This window comes from Corvus brachyrhynchos, unplaced genomic scaffold (genome assembly GCF_000691975.1).
Source record: "Corvus brachyrhynchos isolate BGI_N302 unplaced genomic scaffold, ASM69197v1 scaffold293, whole genome shotgun sequence".
NCBI lineage: Eukaryota > Metazoa > Chordata > Aves > Passeriformes > Corvidae > Corvus > Corvus brachyrhynchos.
The window spans coordinates 2,078,446-2,101,607 of record NW_008237410.1 but is presented as its reverse complement, the minus strand read 5'-3'; the positions used below and the strand labels follow the sequence as shown (position 1 = coordinate 2,101,607).

Sequence of the window (23,162 nt, the reverse complement as noted above, 5' to 3'; positions counted from 1 at the left end):
AGGGAAAGAAGATTGTTTTCCTTGCACATCAGCTGTTTTATGTGCCATGCATAAGTATTCTTACTAGAAATTAGAACAAATCATTCTATGTTTCTTGTTTGAAACACGTAATTGTGAACTTGATGTCTTCAGTTAAGGCAGTTAAATTCATGAGTTTTGGGTTCCTCACTTGTACTACTCAATAGATTTGTCACCCATCAGAGTTTTTGCAGGCACTTCTATAGCTCTTATCAGTGCAAGTGGAGTGTAGTGCCATCTTGGTACTATCAAGAAAATTTTGTACTTTCCCACAGGCTGGTGAGCTTAACACCTACTTGTGTCTTTGAAAAACAGTTTGCTATATATCCGTAGCTACAGCATGTATGAAGTGTTACAAGTCTAGCTGTACTAGAAGTACTTTGAAACCACTTCACACACATTTATGAAAATGAGGTTGATGGTTGACTGTTTGCTTTTTTTGAGTTTTTTATTACCTGTGCATGTTTTAAAGGGAATCTACTTTCTGATGACATTTCAAATTACTTTTCTGTCATCCAATCACACATATACAGCTGATGCATGTACATTTATTTATAAAACGATGCCAGTTTAATGGTCAGAAATTCATCCATGAAAGCCTGAATATAGGGTATGACTATTTTTCTGGTAAGTGCCATTGGAAAACTATAGCTTTTACGTAAGTAATTGTTTGGCATGATAGAAATATAGTTCAATGAGCCAGAAAAAGTAACAGAGGAGATTTGTCTTTTGTTTATGCAGTAAAAGACTTCAGTCTTATTCTCTTCCTGATGGTAAATTGTCCTGCAGCCATTCAACTCATATAAAATAATAACTTGAGCTGAATTTTGTTTGAACTAGATAGTGCCTTACACTACAAGTGAGAAACAGATCAAGGATATTGCTGCAGAAATTATGCTTTTGAATTAGATATCATCTTAATTACAATATATTTTGAATGCTGGCAGATTTAAAGTTTTTGAAGTATTGGAAAACATTGAAATATTGAAGAGCACTGTAGAAATACAGCATCTCTCTGGGAAGTCTGGTGCTGCTGCAATGGTCATTTTTATTGTATGTGATTTAGACTTTTTCAGCTTGATTTTGTGCAGAACATTAAATATTCTAAGCATAATCCCCGAGTTAAATATCTCCATTAGGAGCTTACAGTTGCAATGTTGCAACTTCTCATTATGTGGAAAAAGAGGAAGATAGAAGAACCTGATAGCATCATAAAGTTAGCAATTTCAGTATCTTGAATTAAAAGATCACCAACAGTCTGTTGTTTTTATTAGTTTATATGTTAAATAAAATTATATATACAAATAATTACATGTTCTTATTAGTTGGATGCAGTGGTTATGATTTTCCTTTCACGTTTCTTTAATTGTGTGGTGCTGTTTCTTGCAGCTGGATGAAGAAACCTCGATGTGGTGTGCCTGACCAAACAAGAGGTAGCTCCAAATTTAACATTCGTCGGAAACGCTACGCGTTAACAGGACAGAAATGGCAACACAAACATATCACTTACAGGTACTAAAGATATTTGTATAGGTATACAAATGTCACTAATAGTGATGACTTTTAATTTAAATATAAATTCCTGAATATTTTTCAATATTTTGAGAAGTTTATTATTAATGTATGATATAAAAGTGCTACTATGGATACCTCTTATAAGTGTGTATGTGCTATATAAAAACCAAGCTGTTTTCTTGCATTAAAATTGCACATATTTAGTAGCCAGTAAATTCTCCAAAGCTTACAGCATCAATTTAACACCCAGTATGTACTTAATGTTACCTTTCAACTTTCTTGGCAGCTTCTCAGATAATAATGCTCTGAAGCTAGGAGTGCTGTAATGAAACTCAGATCTCTAATTTAAGTATGTAAAATAGGTTATTGAAAGGAGTCAGTCTCTGCAAAATGTAGGTGCCCATGGGTCTGTTCTAAGTACAAATTAATTTGATTATAATTTGATGAGTCACTTACCCGACCGTTTCCTGCGTAGGTGATGATGGGCGTAGGGGTGTGTGCAGGGCAGTACATCTGTTAAACTCCTGAGTCTGGCATGTAGTTAGCACAGTGTGCCTGCTGTCACACTGAGGCCTTGGAGGGAAAGTTAGATGGAAACTTTCAAGGTATACTCTCTAGAGCTCTTTCAACCAGAGAAAGTGTGTATAAGTGTATATATATAATATAGAATCTATCATTTGTCAGCAAACCAAGGATTCCAATATAGATTGTTGGAAAATTTACACAGTCTCATCATGGATTCCTGTAATATCCAACAGGGGTAGCTTCTGAGGGATAAAATAGTTTTCAAATTCATTAACTGGCGCCAATATTCATCAACCCATACAAGTACTAAATTTAAAGTTCATAAGCCCTAATGGTCATATAGACTGTTCCTCATACCCTGGTGAAGAGATAGTTTCATTAGTAACTCTATGTCACTACTGTTGTTTATGGCTGAATTAGAGAATTCTAGTTTAACTCATTACATTTTGATATAACATCAACCAACAGACAACCGACTGCCTTGGGGTTGGTATATTGCATTGGCTGGAATCCTTTATTGTTAATGTAAATGTAATTTATAGTTGGTTAGAATAAGAATGCCCACCTACAGCACTTTACACTTATCTGCATTTTAGAATTTAAATGCGGTCTGTGCACACTTAGGAGGCATACATGGTCATCTACTAAGATGTGTGGTTTTCTACCACTCTGATTTGTACAGTCTGATTCCCTATTTCTTCACAGAATTTTTTACAATAGTCTAAATCCTACCACTTGTATATCTTCTGGACTGTCACCCAAGGCATTAATCCAAATAACAAATGAAGGTGCCCAGTATTAAACTAAGTGACAACTATCTAGTGATCTTTCTCACTTTGAAGAATTTATAGCAGTTCTTTATCTCCTGCCTCCCCTCTTTGAAAATGTTCACTCTCTCACTTTGACAAGACCTCCAGTCAAACAGAGCTTTGAAGTGAACAAGTCTGTAATATTTTTTGCAGTGAATTACAATACAAAATACATTTAAAATAGAAACCCTAAATTTGATTAGAATTTTGAAAAATGTTCCATTATCTTTTTGAATTAGAAAATAACCCAAAGCAAATAAGGACCAAAAAAAAGAACTAAGATTCTTTACACACTTCTCTTCAGCAATTCTCTGCTTACAGGCTTATGACTTGTTAAATGAATGAAACTTGCTTTGTTTCCTAAAATTTTAATCGTATCTCTAGTATCATTTATCTGCTCTATTTTTCTCTGTGCCACTCCTCAGTCTCTTTACAGCCTGCAGGTTTCCAGCTGCATTCTGTGCCTTCCTCGCCAGTCAAACCTTGTAGTCTGAAGTGTGCTTGCTCTCTCTCATTTCAGTGTATGCTACATCTTACAATTCTGGAAACCAAAACCAATACCCCACAGCAAATACTCCCAAAAGCAAGCTCCCCTCCCCCCTCCTTGCCATGGAACTTCTCTTTATTTTCAACATGTAATTTTTCAACCTGAAATAGTTCTGCAAAATTTCAAAATGGAACTTCAAAGAAGCAACTTATAATTATAACTAGAAGTTACATTAATAATGTATTTTTTGGCCACATATTACCTTTCGAACATTTATTATATCATTTTGGGAACATATTAACAGTTTAGATTTGATTTACATCAATGAAAATAAAAAGGTTGTGTCAACAACTTATTCAAATTTTATGTGTGTTTCAATTTAACAGTTTCATATCGAGTGCAGATCTGTAACTGTCTTACTTCAAACAGATTACTGACTGCATCTTTTTACCTACTCTGTTGAAATTCCTGCTCTTTCATCTATTTAAATCTCAGATTACTGATTTTACACAGTCATGTGAGGTATATCCTGACAATCTCGCAAGGCTCCTGAAGCTGATGCAGCCAAAAACATGTCAGTGAAACATGGATAATTTCTCTTTTAGGATATTTTCAGGAGGGAGTGGGAAGGGAAGGAAAACCCAAAGCTTTTCTGAAATCAATAGGACTCAGGATTTCTGAATAACACTCTCAAAACAATACTCTTCTGGCAGCTGTAGAAATAGTAAATCAACATGAAAAGTGCATATCAGTGATAAAATCCAATTGTTCTTGTGGAAGACATGTATTTTAAATATATAATATGGCTTGAAACCACTATCAGGCTGAAAATCCTACAAAACCAACAATAATCACAAAAAACGTTATCAATTGATACATGGCTGTGGTTGTCTAAGGATAACAGCTCTCAAAAATTATAAAAAGTATCACTCAGTTTATTAGTTTGCAAAAATTGGCATGGAAGTGAATGTTTCATCTTATAGATTGCCTTTTGTTTACTAAAATACTTTCCCTTGGAAAGTAATTGTAGGATCTTCAATCTCTTTATATAGTTGCACTGCCAGTCTGGTCAAGATCAGCTTTGAATCCTTCTCTCATTGGAACTTTGCTGTGAAATGATCATTAGACTTGAGACTAGGAAAGTAATACTTAGAAAATAAAGGATTTTTATTATTAATGCCTTTGTCTTGCTATGCTTCCACCTTGCAATAGGAGTGGTTCTGAGTTGTCATGTCCTACACTTCTATTTGAGCTCCATTATCTGGACATGTTGAGTGCAAGGTACCCAATGCCTCTCTTTTTTTTTTTTTTTACTGCCTGTGAGAGTCACCACTATTTCAGGTGATTGCTGGATTTAAGATGTAGATCTAAATGTAATAGAAAAGGGCTCATATGAGCCTTTATTTGCTGTTGCAATCATAGGTCTAAACTGAAGACTTTTAAAAGATGAGTCGTAGTATCCCTGGTAATTGATAGGCTGTCTTTATAGATTGATTTTACTGTACTTCCCCCTTGGAGGTTGTATGATAAACAACATGAAAGAAATGTAACATAATTTGGGTTTCAGATGTCTGCACTGGTGGATTATTTTAAGCAAAGTTCCCAGCAAGACAATTTCAATGTTTGTGTTGCACAGTGTTAGTATTTGCTCTTTTGGGATTGAACCTGTGTTGTGTTTAACACATTAAAAATGGACAGTTATTTTCTGTTAATACTCTTACATAGGAATAACTGCTGATTTATATAATTTCTCTTTCAAGCTACATTTTTCAGTATAATCTTGCCCACTCCAGAATACTGGTTTGGAAGCTGGAAATCTCTCTAGTTTTAATACAGAAAGTATGCTTTGAAAAATATTACTTTACAATGAATCTGGAGATGTAGGATGCTATTTCAAAATAAGTCAATAGCTGAATCCCATGGAAAATGTCTGCTATCATAGGTAGTCTACTCTAGCTTGTGAGTGTGAAACTAGCACAATGGCTTAATTTTTCATTTGTAATCAGTGATTAAAACTTAATTCAATGTGCTGAAAAAGTAAGAAATGTAAAATGAGTTTTAACATTTGAGTCAAAATCTTTTAGACCAATTAATTAATCAATTTAACACCAATAGAAAATTCCAATCTATTTTTATCCATTTCCTTATTTCACATATAATAGCAGAAGACCCTTCTTTTGTTCTGTTTACTAAGACAAAAGTGTGTCTTTGACCAATTAGTAAGATTCATAAATACAAAAAAACATAACAACAAAGTCCAAGCTGTACATTTCACATGAGCTTTTCCTACATCAGTATTTCAGTTTTGCTAGACATGCTCTGTTTTCTATGAGAGCCTGTTGAGTCATTTGCCATACTCCTTATACATGGCAAATAATAGAGGCTCTAATCCTTCAAAGAGCTCTGCTTCAGGCAACACACGTGCCTTAGAGAGCACACACCAGGATTGACTAAGAGCACATCTGCCAGCTTTTTAAGTGACATTCTTAGCATAGCAACAGGTGAACCGTTGTCAAGTTTTGTGTAGGGGCAGTATAAGCGTGCCATTGTGATGTGGTTTGATTTTGTGTCACAGGACAGGTTGTAAAATGCTGTACTTTCTCAAGGGGCACAGACTGAGTAGTTTATGAACTTGCTGATTAAAATGTCTCAAAGAATCCTAATTCTCAAAAGAGAGGGCTTGCAGAGAGGGGTACTGCAAGGGCTGATAGAAGATCCAGTGTGTCCAATATTTTTTTAATCACAGAAAAAGCAATGCAACACTGATCATAAGATTACTGATGAGCAAATAATTGTGAAAGGGCATCATAAAACGCACTTTAAATCACGTGATATTTACATCATGTAGAGTAAGGTCATGCCTACAGATCAGAGGACATTTTCTCTCTGACAGCAAGATCAGTACTGCAATACTTTGTAGTTATGACAGAGTCAGTTTTAAAATAACATTAAAAAATTGGATTGAGTTGAATAAAAATCACAGAAAATATTTAATAGACTGGAGAAAATGTCTTATAACAAGAGATTTAAAGAGTTCAAAATTCTAATTTCTTAGAGACATAAAAAGGTAATAACTTTGCAGTGGAGAAGTGTCTTTTAAATGTCTTTTTATAGGGGGAAAAATGTTGAAGTTCATGTATGTGAGAGAGAAAGACACAACAAGAACCAATAATACAAGCTAGGCAAAGAATAGAATAGGCACAAGTATGTAATGATTGGTTAAATCACCTTTGGAACAAAAGATCAAGGAAAACAGTGGATTTCCTACAATATATTATCTTATAGCCTGTGTTGATATGTCTTTGGAACATACATACCAGCTAAAAAAAAATTATGCTTTTGTTAGACAGCACTACTGGACTCAGTACAATAATATATTTTTGAGTGGAAGTCCAAATAGGTAACTTTATGCTTTCTACATGAACCTATGAACAAAATGTATATATGAAGTAAAATCTATAAAATTACACTTGAAAGATTTGTTTCCATTTATATAAACATAAGTACCATATAATCAAGCATATTTAGTGTGCCAAACAAATCAATCATTCTAGATTTATTCATGAAAGTGTATTTGTTCTCCTTTAATGTGCCATGCTTTGTAAACTGACAAAAATATTGCATGTACTCTAGAACTATGCAATTTCTGAAATTTGTGCTGGACATTCAGTCAAGCACATGTCAAATGAACAAAGAGAATCTGATTGCAGCAGTTTCAGAGCAGACACAAACCTAATAGAGTTTTTGCTGCCTATATGAATCAAGTGGAAATGATGCAGAAAATTGGACAAGTCTTAAATTGATTATTGACATTCTTTCCTTGAATTCAATAATGAAAATACATAAATATTTTTTTAAATGATTTCACTATAATTTACTAATAACTATGATACTAAGCTTCAATTCTGATTTTTTTGGCCTTTCTCATATATATTGCACTTAAAGAAGTAATGAAGACTGAAATTTCTGTTTAAATACATATTTTTGAGTCTTCTCATGTCTTCTATAAAATGATTTCTCTGATGGATTCTACAGTTTTATGCAAGATTTATAGATGTAATCAGATCATAAAAGGACATCTTAACCTGTATTGAAGTCAAAAGGCTTTGTTTCTGATAAGGAATTTATCTATCCAGTTGCAAATGCAACAAGGCTTTGTGAATACTGGTTGGTGGTCACAGCATGGAGCTCGCTTTTGGTAATGAAGTTGCTAATAAGTTAAAATTTCATTTAACTAAAAACACTTTTCCTTTGATCAGAAAGGACATGACATTCTTTAGCTGTGATGGATTCTAATTGTGGTCCAGGAGGTAAACAGTCAGTGGTTGATTAATCTGGTTATCCCACTGTTAAGAATTTTTCATTTTAATATATTTTTAATCTTCTAAAGATAAGATTTTTTGTACTGCTGGGAGTAAGCTAGCTAGCATAATAAATTCTAGCTTAAAGGGCTATACAGACTGACACCATAATTTTGCGCCAGCTTGTTTAAAAATACTCTTCTTAAAGTATATAGTGCCAGACTAGCATGTTTTGTTAAAAGCACAGAACTTGTAATAATTAGCGGAAAATGGATATTAGCAGTGTCACCACTCTGTTAAATTTAATCTATGTAATGTTTCTCTGTTTCTTTCAGCATAAAGAACGTCACTCCAAAAGTAGGTGATGCTGAAACTCGTAAAGCCATTCGCCGTGCCTTTGATGTGTGGCAGAATGTAACTCCTCTAACATTTGAAGAAGTTCCTTACGTTGAATTAGAAAATGGCAAGAGAGACGTGGATATTACTATCATTTTTGCATCAGGTTTTCATGGAGACAGTTCTCCCTTTGATGGGGAGGGAGGATTTTTGGCTCATGCATATTTTCCTGGGCCAGGAATTGGGGGAGACACTCATTTTGACTCAGATGAGCCATGGACTTTGGGAAATCCCAATCATGATGGTAAGAGAAGATTTAATTTTAAAGTAAATAGATGAGTGGCATGAATTTTCGGCTAACAGAACTACTTCCATGCTCCCCTGTTCCTAAAGTCACATAGTTTTCATTCCTAGGTTAACATTACTTTGGAAATATATTTAGTTGATCGGTCTCTTTGAATCCTAGGCAGAAAAATATCTGTCTAAATGTGATACAGTATAAGAACATGTTTTGCTTGAAAAACATTGAATTCTTACTAGGAAACTTTGTGATCATTCAAATGTTGTACTGTTGAATGTTTACATAAATTAATTTTGCACTTTTTAATATGTCAAACTTATTTACGTTTAGGGAAAATGTGGAATATTCGTTAGTACTGATATAAGAGAGGTTAAGATCTCCTCCAGCTACCCACCAATTTGTGGATACCAATGTAAAAAATAAAACCTAGTCTTCAGTTTGTATTTATGATGATGCAGTGGCAGCATTTAAAGGCAAATCTTAAAGGTGCAAGAAAAGTTCCAAGAGAAGAATTGGTGTTTCCCAAAAACTTTTGAATGTCTTTTGGAATTGTTAATTTTAACACATCCAATTTACTTAAGTAGTACATTCCCCATAGTCAAATAAAGACGGCATAAGTGCAGTTGGCGTACCTAAAATTTACCAAATAAAGACTAAATATGCCCTTTAAAGTTACTCTTCACAACTAAAATCTGGCCATTGCCAAGCTCTAAGGTGATGTGACTAAATTACTGCCATTATCTGGGAATGCTAAGTTAAAGCTAAGTCTAACTTTGCATCTCTGAAAAACAGTATCAAAGAAGAGCTTTTCTGTAGACATATCCTGTGTTCGATGCTGTGACAGGTTTTGTTTCCAAGTAGCTTCAGTTGTCCAAGTAGATCTCGCTAAGCCAGTTACGTGAAGTTTGACAGATCTCTTCAGCAGACAGTGATACTCAAAAGAAGATGCACAGACGCACAAATAGGATGTTTCTGGCATACAAAAGACAACAGGGATGACAAGAAGTGCAGAACTGTTGTATTTCAATGTTACACTGAGTTTGTGAATGATGAGAGGCTTTATCTAATTCCTTTCCTTTCCCTTTCTTATCTGAGATCTTCCAAGTGAAATTCAGAGCTTTATCTGTAGCAGTATTTGTAGCCTGGAGTCTGCAACAAAACCTTAATTTAATATTTTAGGAGTATAAATATGCTGTTGTGACTATTCCATTGGTGCAGTACCTCTGTGCCAGCATCAGTTGAAGCAAGAGCTGTGTATGGCACTGTGAAAGCCCTCAGCTGCACAATGGATTCAAGACCCTTTTTTCTCGTGAACCAATCCCTAGATTCTTACTGGAGCAAAATCTGTGGTGTTGCACAGCTTGTATTTGCCCTCTTCACACGTTTAGCTCAAAGGAGCACTGGTGGGAATCCTCTGTTTGTGCAGTTCAGGTGCATACTCAGTCACAGCACTGTGAGGGTAAATGAAGGTGATTTCATGTGTCTGGTTTTTTATGTTGGTTGGAGACCAACACTGCACGCAATTTTCTGTGGTTTTGGAGCTACTGCTTCAAGCACTCAGGAAAATCTACAGGCATGTGTACATTGAAGTCAGGATGTCAATTTAAATCGGGATAACTCTTTTGGAGCAGTTCCACACCTTGTATGAAAATGAGCGAACTTCTGGCTGTCTCATTCTCCTTTAACTTAAACAATTTGCATAGTGCAAAATGGCACTCCTTTTTTATATAGCTTTTGAGGTTGAGTTTTGTAGAGCAGTTTTCAAAAGCTACTGCTTGTATTAAAGAATTTTAATATATTTTGATGAAAAAAATCAAGGGATAATAAATTGATGCTATCGCTAGAACTGTGCTTTTATGCATCTTAGAACCTTGAACTTTTATATTAAAAAAGGTTTGTTATCTATATCATGAAGGTTTAATAGTTATCATTGGAAATTTTTCCTGCAAATTTAATAACTTATGCACTTTGGTGTGCTCATATATACTTTTTTGAGGGACATATATTCCTGTTAAAATGGAATGTTCACAGTAAAAAAAAAGAAAGATTTTTAAAAAATACATGATAATTAATAAAAATACCTTACCAATGCAAGTTCTCTGAACAATTTTGGCAGCTGTTTGTTTTATTGTTGAAATGGTATGAACTGTGGATCATAGGTAATAGCTGTTGTCCAGAGAAAATTCACCTGTCATTGTAACCCTAGAAATTGCAATATATGTGCATTTCATCTGCCAGTGCAGGGTGCCGGTTTGTCTGATTGGTGACTTTTAGCTATCAGGTAGGCCGGGTTTTCCTGATTGTCTTACTGATTAGCTTACGTTTAGGAATCCTGGAGGATCATGCAGGGTGTTGTTTTGTTGTTTTTGTTTTTATTTTGTTTTGGGGTTTTTGTTTTTGTTTGTTTGTTTTGGGGGTTTTGGGGGTTTTTTTTGTTCCTGGAAAAAATTTCCAGGGGAAGAAAGAAGACAAGCATGCCATTTAGGATTGACAGGAAAGAAAGACTTACAGTTCTCTTAGGCTTCCTATCATTTTGAGCTGAGTCTCAGAGCATTGAAAAGCAGAAGGTTGAAAAATATATTTATTATCCTAGCTATGAGTCATTTTTCCCAGATGAGTGTCAGTTTTAAGATTCATTGCTCCAATAGTCCAATGGTCACCTACATGTTGTATTATTTGAAATCCAGTAGAATGGGAAAAAGATTTGGTGATTTATTTTTATTTTTAAACTAACTCTCACCCCAAGGGGCTGATTTTCTCTGATTCCTGTTCCAGTATTCCAGAGAGATTCAAAAACACAGAGCAACTTGTTTACTTAGCAGCAAGAATGCAAAGATAAGGTCCTTTTGAAAAGTTCTAGCCTTATTCTTCACCTTGTACTGTTCTAATGAAAACAATTTACATATAGTCCACCAGTCCACCTCAGAAAAGACAGGCAACTTACTGAAATGCTTTCATAAACTGTTGTCCTTTTTAAAGTAATTTTCATTCCAAATAAGGAATCATATACAAAATCAGTATTCTGAGTGTAGTTAATTACTACAGCAATTTATTCTGACTAGTTAATTGCCGTGTCTTCATACTTCAGGTTTTTGGTTGATTTGGTGGGGTTTTTTCTTATCATGTTTGGTCGATTTTCTTGTATTTTGCTTTGGTTTGATAATCCTCTAGACTCAAAGGACAGTTGCAATAGAAATACATCATCTGCACAGTGCATTCTGCTTTCCTTTGTTCTCACTTCAATGGTATGTTATCTTATCAATCATGTTCTGGGAAGAGATCTGTGCTTTGACTCCTCCCTCATTCTGAAGAATGAATGAGGCTTTTGTAGGAGTAAAGACTAATGGGCCCGTCGCTCAGGAAAAAACCTCCTGTCATACAATTTTACACTCGCAGGCTTTCTACAATGATCTATTTCTTTGCTTTCATAATATCCTGTAAGCAGGGTACAGCTGGTACCTCAACTCCAGCTGAGCTGTGGAGGTCTTTTCTCTGAATTTCCATCCGTGGTGCCTGCAGGTGATCCTAGAAGTATTGCCAGAAAGAAGGACAATAGACTTAGCATCACAGGGAAGCAGTGGAAACGAGGACAGAATTTCTTCTGCTGGGGAATGAGGGAGAAACTGGAGGATAAAATATGATGCCCTTTTTTTCCTTTTATTTTTGCTATTTTATTTTTTAATAAGGAAAGGGAATGGTATCCTTTCAATACTTTATACAAAGTGTATGCATTGGACTATAACCTTCCTTCAGTCAGCTCTCATCTTCTATTTTCTCATTTAGGACAACTACTTTTCAAATTCCTGTAGGAGTAGGCTGTTTCACTTACTGTAGACTCCATTTCCTCTATGATCTGCCTATCTAGAGTTCAGGTGAGATAAGAGCTTTAGCTTTGTAAATTATTTGGAACAGAATGGTTTCTTCAGGCACCTTACAAAGTATCTTGTGCTCCTAGGCAGTCTCAATTAAAACTCTGGTAACGCTTGGCAAATACAGCAGAAGAAGAAATACTGTTCAGGAACAGCAAATCAAAATGGATGTGAATTTACAGGAAAATGTTCCACAATATTTACACTTAAACATGTAAAAAGGTAAAGGAATAAACAGGAGATGGAAATCAATTTGCATAAGTAAATATCTGAAAAATCAGCACTTATTAAGAAAATTTTTAGATCCTTATTTTCTTCTGAACTTAAGAACTGTAAAGAAAAAAAGAGAAGAAAAAAAGGAATAGGAAGAAATCTTAATATACCAGTCTTCAGACTTGGGAGACATTTCCTTGTTCCCATGACCCCAATCCATTTAGAAGATATATATGACCTCTTTTTTTTTTTTTTTAATTAAAAATTTATGGACAGTTAAAGATGTATCTAAATCCAGAACAGGACAATGACTTCTCCCTAGGAGTGGCAGTACTTCAGAGATAGTGTACTGTCAAAACCCACAACAAAAATATTTTTTCAAAGTATTTTCTTCAATGGCAGTATTTCAAATGACTGTGATGAAATTCAAAGTCACTGCCAGGGAGCATCTGGGATAGGTACTGTCTCTGTAAATTTTCTAGTAGCTTGCAGAAAAATCTTGTCTTATGTCCTATCTTTCTGTACTAAAACTGAAAGGGACATTCATATTAGCCTTATTGCTCTGGTTTATCAAAATTGATTTCACATTTTTCTGTCCACATGTACTTAAGTTAGTTTAAACCTTTTTCAAAGCAGTTATTTTTTCTGGGAAGTTACTGAATGCATCTAAACCTATTTTAAGGGAGTGTTACACCAGTTTAAATTGAGAGTGCACTACTTTTAACTAGATTAATTTAAGATTGACCTACTTGCACAAGTGCAGCTTTTTAAAACAGGGCAAGATTTAGAAGTAGTGCTTGGGGAAAACAAGGATTTCTGGAGAGCTCAGTTTTCAAGCACATTAGACATGATAAGTAATGTACCAATTACTGGATAAAATGTGACCATAGAACTATGTCTTCCAGCAGCAGAAAATATTTGGCAAAAAACTAAGTGTAGATAAACACAGTTGATCAGTAATGGTAATTTGATACTGTTATCTTCATATTCACATCAGAAAGAGAAATAGAAGTCAAACTAAAATACATTATCTTTTACCTCTGTAGCAAATTTACCAAGGTAGCTAGTGTACCATACTGAAATTCTGCAGAAAACCATTCTTCCATCAAAGAACATACAATAAATAATAACAAGTGAAACTCCATTACAGAAGTAATAGATGGTTCAGTGTACAGTGACATGTAAGGAGAATATTAATGCATGCTACTTACATACATGTGGAATATTTGTAATGTGTGTATGCATAAAACTCCGTCTTTGGGAAAACAAACTCAAAAATTCAAGAATTCAGTTATTCAGTTTTGCTTATTTTTATTAACTCTCCGGCATTCAAAAAAATTATTCAAGTTTGCAGGCTATAACAAGAAAACAAGCAAACAAACCTGTCACTTTGTACCATGCTGTTTGTAGATTGCCAAGTAAAAGCTTCTTGGACCTGAATGCAAATACAGTGTCTTGTGTAATGTACTTGGACTCCAGTTAGTGCGTAGATTCTGCTGTGGGCACTGTGCTGGCAGCCAAGAAAAATTTATGAAAATCCTGATCTCTGAACTGCATAGATCAACTTGTAGTAAATTTCTTTTGGCTGCCAGTGTGGTTGACACAGTGCAGGAGATATATGCTGCTGGAAATGTGAACCAGTGGAGTTGTGAAAACCATCTCCTAAGGGAGCTCTGTGTCTTGAACAGTGCTCATGCTGTGGCTTGGTATAAAGGAAGCCAAGCATTACAGATCAAAGGAAGCTCTGTATTACAATGTTAACATGGCTTTAATTTTATAAAACATAGTGCTCTTAATTGATTATGTATGTTTTTAATAAGCAATTATCAACATCAAATTTGATCTATAACCAAGCAGTGTGACCTTGCAGTTGTCACGTGCTTATTTTCTAGTTCTGCACTAGGATAACTATGTAAAAGATTAATATCTTACTTGAATTTTTATTTTATAGTAGTTGTGTATGTGCTTGTAAACAGAGAATTTCAAACATGGGTTCAGATCAAAGGTTATCCTCCAAAATATTCTGTCTCCAGTTAATAGCTATTAACAGATACCTAAGGAAGAGAATAAGAGCAGGGTAAACATATGGCAATAAAACCCCAGCATATTCCCTCTTAGCTTCCAGTGATCTGCTCATTGAATTTCTGAGGCACAGGCCATATTTTTGTGTTTAGTAGCCTATGAGGGATTTCCTTTCATTAATCAATGTAATCTCTTTTTGAACTCGTGTAAGCTTTTGGTACCCACAACATCCTGTGACAATATGTCCTATAGTTTAAGCAGATGTGAAATACTACTTCTTTCTGATTTTTTTTTTAGACAGATGGACGCTCGTATTATAAGAAAGTAGTTTTCTAATAATATTATCTATTCCATTCATATTTTATGGCCCTCTGTCATATCTTGTTTACAGGATAAAGAGACCGAGACTGTTGAGTTGCAGCCTTGTTTATATATAATTATAAGGTTAAGGAAGTACAACTTCCATTTTACATTGAAACTATTTGAGTGCAAAATGAGAGAATTAGCAATATTATAAAGGATGACAAAACCCAACTATTACATTTATAATATTACACAATGATGAAGATGCCAGGATAATATTTCAAAGAGCTTTGCAAGTTGTGGGCATATGGAATAACGATTGATTCTTTTAATTTCACCATTTTCCCTGAAATCCAATTTAATTCAGGAATCAATTAACACCAGTAATACTTTCTGTCACAAAACCACACAGTCTTCAGTATTTAAAAGCAAACCAGTCTTTCCCTTATCAGTAAGCGCATTTTGTGCTGATAGAACTTCCTCCGTCCTTAAATTTTCCAAACCTTCCTGGATTATACTTTCTGGTGTGCCCCTGTCCCATATCCAGTCATTCCAAGATCTTACCTAAAATCTTAACTCTCAGATATCCAGCGTCTGATGCATAAATTGTATCCTTAAAAATATTATCATGGTATGCAAAGCTGCTCTTGAGAATAGAAAGATCCCTTTCAGCTATTGAAGAGGTGGAAATGATCCAAAAAATCATAAATGGCCCTGACTGCTTGTGAGGACTCAGTCATTGGACATAGGACTATGCAGATAGAAGAGGATCTGTTTGCTGGACCCCATCTACTGGCTGGAAGCCAGATGATGGAAAATGTTAACTGTTGGTAAAGTACTGACCTCATTTTTATAATTTTTGGGGAGGATTTTGCTTTCATGGAACACCCTTTGGCTTTGAGGAAAGCACTTCATTTGCATGTTTTTAAAAAGGAAATCTGTTTAAAACTGGCAGTCAGTGAAAGAAGTCTTGTAGATGAATCCAGCCCCATCTTCTAGATGTGCTTGACTAGATGCTTTTAATACATCCCAGGGGCTCTCAACGTGCATTATCAAACTCTCAGCTTCCTTCTTGGCCTAACATTTCTATATGCCCTATTATGCAAACTGAAAGAGAGGCTGAGGAATATAAGAGAATTGACTTTGTGATATTCTTAATTAAAGCAGTGAGATTGTAGACTAAGATGCACATTTTACATTGTGCTTTTCATGTCTGTAGAAGCAAGGTGATATTTAAACTGTAGGTTAATTGCCAGAGATGGTCCTGATGCAGGTTGCAAACCAAAAAGGCAGCACAGCTCAAGCCACTAAATTGCATATTGCTTCCATCGTGGCGTAGGTAAACACAGATCATTGCAAGCCTATATGGAGCAGTTAGGGAAGTTGCAAACTCAGCTATCCATTCAAACTGCAACTGGAGGTTATTTCCCACTTACCAGGGCCAGCAGAACCTGCTTGCTTGCTTTCATTTGCCATCTGCCTCAGTTTGCAATCAGCTGGCCTATCTTAAACTGCTAATGAAAAGTGTTAAAGCGGATCTGGCTGACTTTGCATAGAAATAAATGAGGAAAGTTCACATTGTCTGTTACATCGACTTTGCTGCCAAGGAAACATCTAGCTGAAAGGCAGCATGGGTCCTTGCAGACAATTTTGGCAGCATTTGCACCTACAGTCACTGAAAAAGAACTGCCTTTTTTGGTTTTGTGGGTTTTTTTTTTTAATTGTAAAGATGTCTTTGTCTCAAATGACTGTTTATGCAACAATGAAGTCAAGTTTATCTCCCAAAATGGATTCATTTAATCAGACCCTCGTATTAGTATATCAGGAGAATTGAGTTTACGTGAAGAAATTTGGTTGAAAAATGTGAAATTTGCTTGAAAAATATTTGTTAAAGGGATTAATAAGTTGAAACTAACAGTGTTGGAGTTTTTGGCTCCTTTTTCTCTTTTTGTCATTCTCATGTTCCCCCTGCAGTATATGAGAAAAGAGTATTGGGAAGCCATTTTTGTTCAGGCCAATAGATTTAATTTAAATGAGTCCAAACATAAAATGTGGGCCAGCCCCTTCACGATTATTTTTATGACCCCACAATCTCTCACACACAAAAAACCCCTAACACTACATATACAACAAACAAACAAACAAATAAATACTCCTACCTTAATCTTTTCTCCTTTTAGAAAGAAGCTTAGCAGATTTTGAGTACTGAATCTGAGAGAGCTTTATATAATTCTTACATCTTTCAGAAATTTTTAGAGAATGGGGGAAAAAAGGGGAAAAAAACCCCATGTTCCAGTTCTTTTTATTCTTATCCTCTATGCATTGATATAATTGTTTACCATCAGTCTACAAAAAGGCAATATTTCTTTAAAATGTATGATAAAACTAATAGTAATAAAACTAAGGCTAATAATAGAGAAACTGACTGATGAGCCATGAGATTTCACACCAGAGACTGAATTTCAGGTTCTTGAAAGATTATTTACTATGGAGAGCTTGTGAAAAGCCATGTCTCAAACATGTTGAGTTAGAAAAGAAAAAAAAAAGAGAGAAAATCCCTTTTATTATTGCAAATAAGTCGAAAACAGTTTACAACTCAAAAATCAGATAATGAATGAACGGCTTGAAAATATTTATTTTTCTTTTAAGTCTGGTCTCCTAGTAGCAGTAATTTAGGAAAGAGGCATTATCCATGAACGTAAAATTCTCCCTTTAGACAGAAAGGGACATCTCAGTCATTTAAAGCAGGTTTAGCATTCCGACTGCCATGTGATCCAGGGTTCCTCAAGTCTCTATTTGTTGCTAGGGCCACTTAATGGAGACTTTTTCTTCAAGACAGCAGATTTAGGAAGTACTAAAGATGCTCTATAGAATATTATTACTGTATTGCCATCTCATTTCCCCTGCCTTTTTAGGGGCAAACAGAATATAAAAAATCATGCTGCTAATTAATATGGATGTTGTCATGGTTTCCTGAGAGAACAAGACAAGGATTTTACAGTAATTACATATTTAATTACATTTTTATTTATTAAGCAGAAATGTAATGGATGTTGAAAAAGTAGAAAGATGTAGATAACCCTAAAATATAAGATAATACTATATCTGAATTTTAAGAACAGTATATGATTAACTAATGAAAGATTTTCTACAATATTAGTGTTCTCAAGTCTAGAGTATAATTAGTGCTTTTCCTGACAATTCTTCTCTTCAAAATGCCCAAACCATATGTTCTTGAGGCCAAAATGGTTTTAATCTATATTTAGACTTCCTAACTGTTTGGGTTCCAAAAAGTGCTGAGCAGCTAACTCCAAAATCTGGAAACATATACAGCTAAAACATCAGGTTGTGAAAAAAGATGAAAGCAGAAAAATAAAAAAAAACCAAGTAAGTTAAAAGAGCAACATTTTTTGTTTGGGTTTTTGTTTGTTTTTTTTCTAGTGAACAGATTTAAGTCTCTCCTTCAAGTCAGTCTATGATAAGTACTTCCTGGGTTTGTACATATATCACTTAAGTCCATATCCTGTACTTCTATAATTAATGTTTTGCCAGTGACTTAAATGAAAAGAACTAAGTCAAAAGCCTGAAGACTTGAGGGGGTGGAATTAATCTGACCATATGTTGATGTTTATATCTGAGTTAATCTGATGGAGTCCCTTTAGAGTTATAGGAGAGATATACTGTCTTCCTGGGTAAGGTGTGTTGCATCCTGAAGGAGGTGTCTAAAACAAACTAGATGAATCATGTTCTGAAATACCTGTTTCTCATCTCTTGCTGTGAGAGGTGCAGGTAGAGACATTTGTTACAGTTTTGAGTAGCTAGATAACTTCCGCCAGTGATGTTGAATGGTGCCATTTCAGATTAGAGGAGAACTGAAGTGATAAGAACTTCAAAATAGCAGCACCAACCGGGGTCAAAAGAAATCTATCTCAGCCCTAGAGATGGATGTTTTGGGAGCAATTCAGTACAGCAGTCAGAAAAGGCATAGGCTGTTCCCTGCTGCTCTTGGTATGGCAGGACAAACACTTGTATTGGTCTGACTATGGTAATTCACGAGTGGGTTGCACCTCTGAAATTTTGAAGGCATAGTTGGTAGTATGGTGATGTGTAAACATACTTTTAGTTTCCCATTGCTAAGAATCATACAGACCACCTTTCTTGCGATGCAGTTTAGAAACTGATACTATGTAATTATGAGGAAATGGGATTACCACTGATTATTCAGGAAGCTGAAGATTTGGTAGTTATATGGAATTAATGTTGTTAGCTGTGCTTCAGCTAGCAGTGCTACCAGAAGCAGCAAAAATATTAGGGCCTGAGCTTCAGGAAAGTTATCAACTAAAATACAGATATAATCAACTGTCACTTCTTGACTGGTTTTTGTTTTTAATGATCACTTGTGACACTGGCAGGGCTGGCCATAGTGGCTGGCAGAGGTGCAGAGATAATGGTCCCAACCTGCCTGAGTGTGGGATGTGGCAGAGCAGATGTGGAAAACTGTGCCCCCAGTGACTCAGTGTTCTGCTCTCTGCTTTCCCAGTGGGAATCTCTGGTCTGAGAGCCATCAAACATGGAACCTCTGGCACTGTCCCTTCTTCCTGCTGGGGCCAACTGCTGTCGCTCCAGGCTGGGGTCCTGCTGAGCTCCTAATTCAGAGAAGGGGAAGTGTGCCAGGATTGACTTCTGCCCTGGTCTACATTCTCATGTCCAATCTCTCCTGAACTTTGTCAGGGACAACGTATTCCTGCCTTCGTCTTCCTCTCTAAGCAAATTCTTGCATAGGCTTGGCTTCCTTCTGCTGGGAGGCCCAGGAGTATGGCTTGGCTGCCTGACCATCTTGTCCTCTCCAGCACCCTTTGCTCTGCCCTCTGCAATCTGTCATCCTGGAGGCTGCCCTTCCATGGCAGGAGCTCAGTCATCTCCATGCCAACAAGTGCCAAGAGTCACTAGTGCAAACCGACCGTATTCCCCGAGTTCTAGAGAGACATACAGTGGTCCCTCCAGCTAGAGGAGCATACAGCTGTATGGATATAGAATCCTAGGATCTTAGCAGGAGGTTGTCCAATATATCAGAGTATTTCATATGAGTAAATTTTAACAAAGTAAAACCAAAGTAGCAGATTTGTCTTTCTGTCACTTTCTCTGTATACAGGATCCCCAGTTTGAAGTTGTCTTAACTTAAAATATGGTGCAAAGGTTTCCCTTTGAAGTCTGCAGACTTCTTAGAAAACTTGTCTTCTTTTCAGATCAGAGAACTTTTAATGATTTTTTCTTCTAATCACTTTGCCAATTAGGATTCAAAATTCCCATTTCTTTTTATCACCCGTTTAATGAAAAAAACCCAAACCATGGACAAATCTATCTTGACTTTTTTTTTTCTTTATGTGAATTAAAAAAGAAAAATAACAGTGAAGGAAGAATTGTTCATATAAAAACTTTATATATATATACAAACCACTATGTCACTGTTTCAAAGCTCTCAAAGTTCTATGTCTGTGTTAAGATACAATGGTGTGTTAATAATAATAACCTGGTTTTGATGGATTTAATGTGATTTAATTTAGAGGATATCATAATTACTCTCAGTAATTTAACTCATACAGGGTAAAAAATTTATCTAACAAAAATTTAGCCAACATAAGATTGCCACATAAATTAAATTCTATGTGCATTCTGTTGTGGGATTTCGGGGATTTTGGTGATCTTCAGGACTCTTTCAGATTTCTAAAAGGTGGTGAGATTCTAGAACAGGGTGCCCAGAGAAGCTGTAGATGCCCCATCCCTGGAAGTGTTCAAGGCCAGGCTGGATGGGGCTCTGAGCAACCTGGTCTAGTGGAAGATGTCCGTGCCCATGGCAGGAGGGTTGGAACTGAATGGTCTTCAAGGCCCCTTCCAACTCAAACCATTCTATGCTTCTGTGATTTCTGCCCCATGACAGATTACATCTATTGTGAATATTTGCAGTATGACTTTGACCTTCTTCCTAGCATTTACGAATATTTCTTCATAGGAGGACACACAGGACATAGGGGTAAATGAATAAAAATAAAAAAAGCCACCATGTTAACAAACCAGCACTTTATCTGAGTGGCTTAGAGGCAAACCCTATATTTTTTTTTGTTAAAGCAGCGGTTCAATTTTAATATGGCCTCATGCACAATTAAGACTCTCTTACATTTATTCTCACTCAGAGTGCCACATAGCAGTGGTAGAAAAATGTACATTCCCTTCACAGGAAGGACCCACAGGGACCAGACCATGGAGGATAGCTGAGAACCATGTGATATCTCATGCACATATCCAAATCTTCAACCCCAGCATGTATTCATTTTCACAGCCTTAAGAAAACAGTTTTAATTACTTCTCTAGCTTATTCTTCCCACTAAAATTAAAAATAGAAACAAAGAAAAGTCAGGAAAGAGTATAAATAGATAAGGCTGTTACAGTATTTGCAGCATTTCTAGTATGAAGACCTTTTCCAGCAAAAATGCAAAATTCCATTAAAATCCAAATTTATTTAAGATAGTTATTGTCTAAAGACGACCATGAAAACACCCAAAATAAAACTTTTCCATCTGTTAATCAATATGACCTTATTACTAATAGAATGAGAATGCCATTTGAGAATAATATACAGTAGTAGACCTGAGTGATGAAGAAGTTGATCCGAGGAGCTAGAGATTCAACCTAAATGTGGGAGTTTGTTTAGTTTGCTAGGTTCCCTGTCACAGCAGGGTTTCCTCAAAGCATGAAATAAAGCCATAAGCATTATATTTTCAGAAGGAACACATACCATCATATTGAAGCAAACTCTCATGTCTTCTCTACCTCCCCTAGGATCATTTCCAGCTTCTTCGCTTGCCTGTCTTTGGAGAAGTTGGTATTGATTCACTAGTCAGAATAGTTTTCAAATTTTTTCAGTTCTAGTGATTGAAACTGTGAGAAAAAGTGGATATATTCTTATATCCATGCTTTTTATAGGAAGAAATTTAAGAATATCTAAAGTAATTAATTCCACCCATTTCAAGCAATTTACTAAAAGTTGTACAATGTGCTTGGTAACAGATCTAAGTAGTAAATCAGAAATTCTTATCTTTTTCATGTCTTTGCCTTCTAAAGTACAGACTGATATGCATTATAAAAGAAAGTGGGGTCCTGACTTCTAAATTATGCCCACATCATGCAGAAACTGTAAAGCACTGCCAGGAAGGACTTACACACGGCTAAACTCAAATGTTCTCAACATGTCTCATCAATGATCTGAGTCACCTGAAGACAGCCTTGCTCTGTTAGAATGTGCCCTTGTCAAATTTCAAGGCAGCAATTTTAAATTTCACACAAATCTGTTCATCTTTTTAAAATAGAATAGTTTATCAAAAATATACACGTACGGGTGTAGGTATTCTAAATTATGCACAGAGTAATTAGCACAAACTTTGTATATAACAAACTGTCTGTACCTCCCATTCTGTCTGCATATATATATATGTATATATGTATATCTCACTAAGCCTACTGGAAAGGAGTTTATCGTGTGTGTTATGTATTAATAGAGGGAAAGAAGGCATTTTTTATGTCACTGTATTTTCTCACAGTGAAAAAGCCTAGATATATAGATATATTATTGAAAAATGATTGTTTAAAATACCATGTGTAAAAAATAGATACACTAAGTTCATATAGAAAATGGATATTCTCTATATGATACATTCTTATTTAAACTGACAAAAAATTAGTTTTGTTCTTCATTTTTTCAAAGGTGCTCCATCCATCTTTTAGCAAAACTTCCTTTCCAAAATAACCACCAGACTACCAAATTTTAGTGCCAATGGCAGTTGAGATAATGTCAAGAAACTATATAAGATTTCTTAGACTGGAAAATGTGGCACCTTTATTTGGGTAAGAGTATTCCTATAATTTATATTCAGGTCCATGTATATTCTCAATATAGCGTATATATACATATAAGGTGCTTATGTAAGTGCATATGTAATGTATATGCTCAGTTCTGCTGTATTGTAATAAGGTCATAGAGAGAAAGAATCTTCTTTTATGACTGACTGTTGAAATATCATCTTCGAAATTCTGTCCTGTCTGGAAAGGATAAAACAAGATAAAGCTTTTTTTTTTTTTTTTTTTTTTTTTTTCTTTCTGTATGCGTGTGGAGTAAGAATCTTACTCTACAATTTGCAGCATGTCAGCTGTTTGGATGTGTCAGGTGGTGGTACAAATGAACAGAATAATGAAAATGCAAATTCTGCTTACATCGAACAGAAAGTGATGGGTATTTTGTGTGTGCGTAATATTTCTGATTAATTGTAAGTTTGCCTTTGAGATACTGTCTTGTTGGTAAAAGGACTATAATAGAAGTCTTGTGCAGATTTACATTTCAGTTTGATATGAATTTAGTTAGAAAACATCTATCTACGTCACATGAAAAATTAAATAAAATACTCTTTGGAA

At 35.4% G+C, this 23,162-nt stretch overlaps 1 protein-coding gene across 1 annotated transcript in view; it reads left to right on the top strand.

Annotated features, from left to right (window-relative positions):
- The window catches only part of MMP16 (matrix metallopeptidase 16), a 176,023-nt gene that overhangs the window by 90,475 nt on the left and 62,386 nt on the right, over positions 1-23,162 (top strand). Inside the window, exons 3-4 of the mRNA XM_008631218.2 lie at positions 1,408-1,530; positions 7,991-8,295. Of these exons, the coding sequence (XP_008629440.1) occupies positions 1,408-1,530; positions 7,991-8,295 (428 nt within the window). The remainder of the gene's footprint in view (positions 1-1,407; positions 1,531-7,990; positions 8,296-23,162) is intronic.